Source organism: Charadrius vociferus, unplaced genomic scaffold (genome assembly GCF_000708025.1).
Source record: "Charadrius vociferus isolate BGI_N301 unplaced genomic scaffold, ASM70802v2 scaffold506, whole genome shotgun sequence".
In the NCBI taxonomy this organism is placed as follows: domain Eukaryota; kingdom Metazoa; phylum Chordata; class Aves; order Charadriiformes; family Charadriidae; genus Charadrius; species Charadrius vociferus.
Window position 1 is genome coordinate 844672 of NW_009648677.1, and position 5225 is coordinate 849896.

At 51.7% G+C, this 5225-nt stretch overlaps 1 protein-coding gene across 1 annotated transcript in view; it reads right to left on the reverse strand.

Moving 5' to 3' along the window:
* Positions 1 to 5225, reverse strand: part of ARHGEF9 (Cdc42 guanine nucleotide exchange factor (GEF) 9) — a 69444-nt gene that overhangs the window by 26249 nt on the left and 37970 nt on the right. Inside the window, exon 6 of the mRNA XM_009886513.1 lies at positions 4600 to 4731. Within this exon, the coding sequence (XP_009884815.1) occupies positions 4600 to 4731 (132 nt within the window). The remainder of the gene's footprint in view (positions 1 to 4599; positions 4732 to 5225) is intronic.

Consider the following 5225-nt stretch of genomic DNA (forward strand, 5'->3'; position numbering starts at 1 on the left):
GTAATTCTTGGTAGCATACGATAGGGATTCCCGCTGAAACCTTCCTAGGCCATCTGCCTGGAAAGCTGATGGACCGAACCTGATCCAACAGCTGAACGGTAGAAACAAAGATGGGTTGTGAGAACGTGGACTGTGCCTTTAGAGCCACACGCGGGACACAGAGCGGCTGAACTGGAGCAGTCCGGGTCGTTCGCTCGCCGATAGCAAAACCGCTATGAAGAAACCCAAACTGAAACGGTTGGGGGGACAGGTTACACGGCACACAGCACTCACCTTAAATAATGGGCACAAAATGGGTTGTGACCTTGGCTAGAGATAGAATTGTTTACTACTCTGCCAGGCTTCAGCAGCAGTACAGCCTGCCCAAAGGAGCAGCAGCGTGCAATACAGACACCAGCAAGGGCTGTGGGATTGCACGTACCAGTATGTCCTCCTGGAACGGATATATCCAGCGCCTCAGCTGGCTGGAAGCAGAATGCCGCCGAAATTTTTGCAGCAAAAGAAAAACTGGCTTTCACCAGCGCTTTTCCAGATACTGCAGGAATTTGTGTCCCATCTTCCTGTTCCTAACATGCACCTACTGGTATCAGTAAATGCCACTGACGCCTCACCTTAGCCTACCGGGGTGAAGCCGATTCCAGCCAGTTTTGCCACACAGAAATTATTTCATCTTGCTCTGCGCGAACCAGTGATGTGACAGTCTTTGTAACGTGCGCCCACTGTGTAACAAGTTTTGCAGACAATGGAGTTCAAAGGGAATGGCAGAGAATACCAACAGCCACGGCTGTCACAGGGCTTATGATATCGAACTCTATCTGCTCCATCGGAAACGCGTGTATCAGTATCTGTCAAACCACAGAATCCATATGCATTACTAGAGCATTCAAGAGCACAGAGCTGTTCCAGCTGCAAACATCTACCAGGGAGACAACAGGTAACAAAGGTGAGGATGTCACGCAGATAACTACGATGAAGATCTGGAGGAGTGGGAGATCTTGTTTGAAATACATGTTTGTCTTCTCGAGCCTCTCAGGACATCTAGCATGCTTGCAACAAACTAAAGTATCTGTGATATATTTAAATAAGGAATTGGGTGTAGTTCCTTATTTCTATTAAAAATCTCTTTTGACCAATAAAGAGGTAAAATTCAACCATTACAATTAAAAAATAAATGTATTCTCAAATAGACTGCGTCACGATTAAGGATGTATCATACCTACTATTTTACCATATCTGAAGAAAATCCACCTATGCAGAAGATTTTCTGAAGAGGAAGGTTCACTGAGACGTGCCATCGTAAGCAGTGCCAAAGCTGAAAATTTTGATCAGGCTCATTGACTAAAGGAACCTCGTGCAAAATACAGGTCAGGTTGTCCATGACTGTGCTCACTGCCTGTGTCTGGAATAAGAGGGGTGTTGTTCAACCTGCTGCTTTGGCAACCTCTAAAGGACTTAATTCTCCCTGTGCACGAGGCAGAGGGGCCGGCAGCCCTGGACCAGTCTGAACTCTGAGACCTTCTGGAAATGTCAAACTTTCCCTTCTGGACTCAGGCAACTCCAGTTCCCTTCGGGTTTGTTCAAGTGGGACATGAAAGCATACTGCAAGCTCACGCCACTCTCAAGCACTTTAATTCCCACGACCTGCACCAGGCTGTGCTGCAGATGACCCCAGGACATGCTGCTCTGCCCACCCCTGGAGCACCAGCACCCCCGCAGACCTGCTGCCTTCTCCCTGCTCTCAGGGACGTGTGGGTCGTATTTCATCTCCGTCTTTTAAGCACAGGGTGAAGAAGGCTGCGCCAGCTTCCCACACCTTGATATAAATGGTGCCTCACTAAGAAAGCAGTGCGATACAGCGCTCTGGCTGGAAAGCAGAGGTTGTCCTGCTGGACGGTTGCCCGTTGGGATGTGTTACAGCGAAGCCTGACACACGGGTCAAGGCAACACAGGCGATACGTAATTCAGATTTATTTCATATAGGATGCGCGATCCCAAAATGTGAGCTAACATTCCTCTCAATTCCATACTCAGACAATCTTTCTTAACAACGTTCAAGGAAAACCGAGTTCAGCTGTAAGGCCGTCTCCCCTCCTAGCCCAACACTCTGAAGAATAACAACCCCAGTTTGATGCTGGAAAAAAGAGATGCAGAAGGAGAACCTACAACGAGGCATGACCCCTGTGCCCGCAGTAACGGGCTCACCAGATGAGTTACCACCCTCTGCCCTGGCACCTCTTAAAGCTCAGTGGGGACACTGTCCCACAAGACCTCAGCTCCTGCCAGGCCCCGGCATGGAGCCAACCTCTCGGCCAGGAAGACCCAGGCCAGCGCGCTGCCTCCGAGACAGCTACAATCTGCAGGGCTTTTTCCCGGGAAGGCATCACTTGTGCGGCACTTGGCCACACACACGCCACAAAACGCCTTTTGAGTACATAAGGGAAGGGGACAGCGTCACACTAACGCTGTTTGCATACCGATACAACCTTTTGAGCCCCAGCGGCTTGCCGCAAAGTGCCGAACGCTCTCTGCTCACACTGATGACCACGGAAATCCCAGCTCTCATTTTCCCAGGAGTTAAGGGAACGCTCGATACCTCTCTGGATCAGACCCAGTGCAAGCCAAACTGAATGCTGCCTTAGGAATCGGAAATTCAGGGTCACAATCAAAGTGTAGGAGGTCAAGATTAAAAATTAAACCCAGCTGTGTACTTCCAGATACATTTTGACAGTTGTCCGAACATGTGACTTTGTTATTGTTGCTCTGTGGTTAGTATTTTCTTTTTTTACAGAGCTGGGAAAGAATTAAGAGACACAGCAACGAGGAGGGGAAAAAATAAGCACGCGCCTTCCAGAAGGCAAAATTTCAGTCAACCATGACTCAGGAGAAGAAAGTGCCACCCACTGAACTGCACAGGCCGCAGCTCCGCATCCCGCGGCGGCGGGCAGTGATGCCGCGGTGAGTCAGGAGCCACCCACGCTCCCACCCACGCCGCTTCCTGCGGCGGCAGGGCGCTCCTGGGAGGGCTGCCACGCGGCGCGGCTCTCGCTCAACCTTTCCGTAGCATATGAGATGCGACAGGAACACAGCCCTGGTGCGTTTGGCCGGAGACGTCTGCAGCTCGCCCTCGCTCCCGCTTGAACCCGGTCCAGGGGACTCCCTCTGCACAGTTACCCGTAGACTGCAGCGAAAATGTCAATGAATCCCGGTCTGTCAGGAGACAGAGGCACCCAGGACTTATGAGCTCTGTCACTTCACTTCAAACTTGTGATGGTAATGAGCTGGGATCACCTTAGCGGGACTACAGCAACGCAGCGATGATGATGCTGCTTAACACTGCTGCTCCGAAACACAGTTCAACTGCTGCTATTAATACTACAACACGTTAGCATCAGTATTTTCACTCCCTTTCTCTACCTTCATAACGGGTTTCATGGCAGAGATACGCCCTATAAAATCCAGCAGAGCAGCTCCATGAGGACAAGGCTTAAAACACATTTCACCAAGTCACAGCCCATATCACAGCATCCCAGACTGGTAAGGGCTGGAAGGGCCCTCTGGAGCTCCCCCAGTGCCACCCCCACCAGAGCAGGGGCACCTCCAGCAGTGGCCCAGGACGGTGTCCAGGCGGGTTTGGGATGGCTCCAGAGGGGGAGACTCCCCCACCTCTCTGGGCAGCCTGTGCCACTGCTCTGCCGCCCTCACAGCAGAGAAGGCCCTCCTCAGGTGGAGATGGAACTGCCTATGGTCACGTTTGTGCCCGTTCCCTCTTGTCCTGTCACTGGGCACCACTGGAAACAGACTGTTCCCATCCCCCCGGCACCTCCCTTGAAGGATTTATCAGCATTGATAAGATCCCCCTCAGTCTTCTCTTCTCCAAACTAAAAAGCCCCACGTCCCTCAGCCTTTCCTCATCAGAGAGATGCTCCAGTCCCCTCATCATCTCCGTAGCCCTTTGCTGGACCCTCTCCAGCAGTTCCCTGTCCTTCTCAAACTGGGGAGCCCCGAACTGGACACAGTACTCCAGATGTGGCCTCCCCAGGGCAGAGCAGAGGGGAGGATGACCTCCCTCCACCTGCTGGCCACGCTCTGCTTGATGGCCCTCCAGGATGCCATTGGCCTTCTTGGCCACCAGGGCACATTGCTGGCTCACATACCCTGCTCCAGAGCAGGCTGCTGCCTGGTATTTCTTGGAGATGCAGCGATCATTATTTTAACGCAGTAATTGAGTTGTCTGCCCAAGTGCCAGGCTTCGTAGTTCATATAGAAATTCCAGGGCTATCTAATCCCAGATCATATGCTGCAGCCAAAACCCGAAAGTAGAAGTGAGGCTATGAGCCAAACAAGGGGCACATGAGAAAAAGGCATGAAATGAACAAGTGGAGGCTGGATTTGCTACGAGCGTAAAAATCCCTTATCGTGGTATACTCACCATCCTGTAATTCAGTATTTCTAGTGTGTGGATTGCCCTTCCTCAGCGCTATCCGTGTCCTCTTCTGCACGTGTAGCAAACAGCCACCTTGCCCTAAAAACCACTTTGGACTGGAAAGCCTGTCTGCAGCACGTCCTTAGCCGTGCTGCTTTCTCCCTGGATGTCCTTACCTTCTTGCAGAGAACCATCTGGTGATCAAAGAGAAAGAAAACGCGCTGCTGGTTCCGTCCATAAGGCTGGTAAATCCAGGACATCTCTCCCGTGTAGATCAACTCGGAGCTGCGGTCCAAGATATCGTCTCCCTAGAGGGCACAGAGAAGGAGGCCGAGTGAACCGCCGCTCCCAGCCAGGGCAGTAGGTACGTTTTTCTTTGCAGGACAGGGAGGAGCAATAATTAAATAAGATTTTGACCCTTCTTGCAGCTCTCAAAGCCACCCCGTCTGACTTCACACCAGAAACTGGAGATAAGGGATAATTCTGAAGGAAAGGAAATAAACGAAGTAAGCGTGGACACTTGGAGCACAGTCATTATGGTTCACATTGCGATGAGGAAAAACTGCTCCAGACCCTGTCCAGGTTCCCCCTCTCCAGTCACCCCCAGTCCCTGGATCTTGCTGCAGGTGCTGGTGGCATCCTGAGAGCGGAGCCCCTTCCTCCCGCCCACAACAGAGCCGCTTTGTATTCAGGGTAACAAACTCCCTGGCACCTCCTCCCTTTAAAACAGCATCCCACAGCACGGCCTCTCCTGAAATCTCCGGAGTCATCTACACTGGATATCAATTCCCCCAGCCGGGAG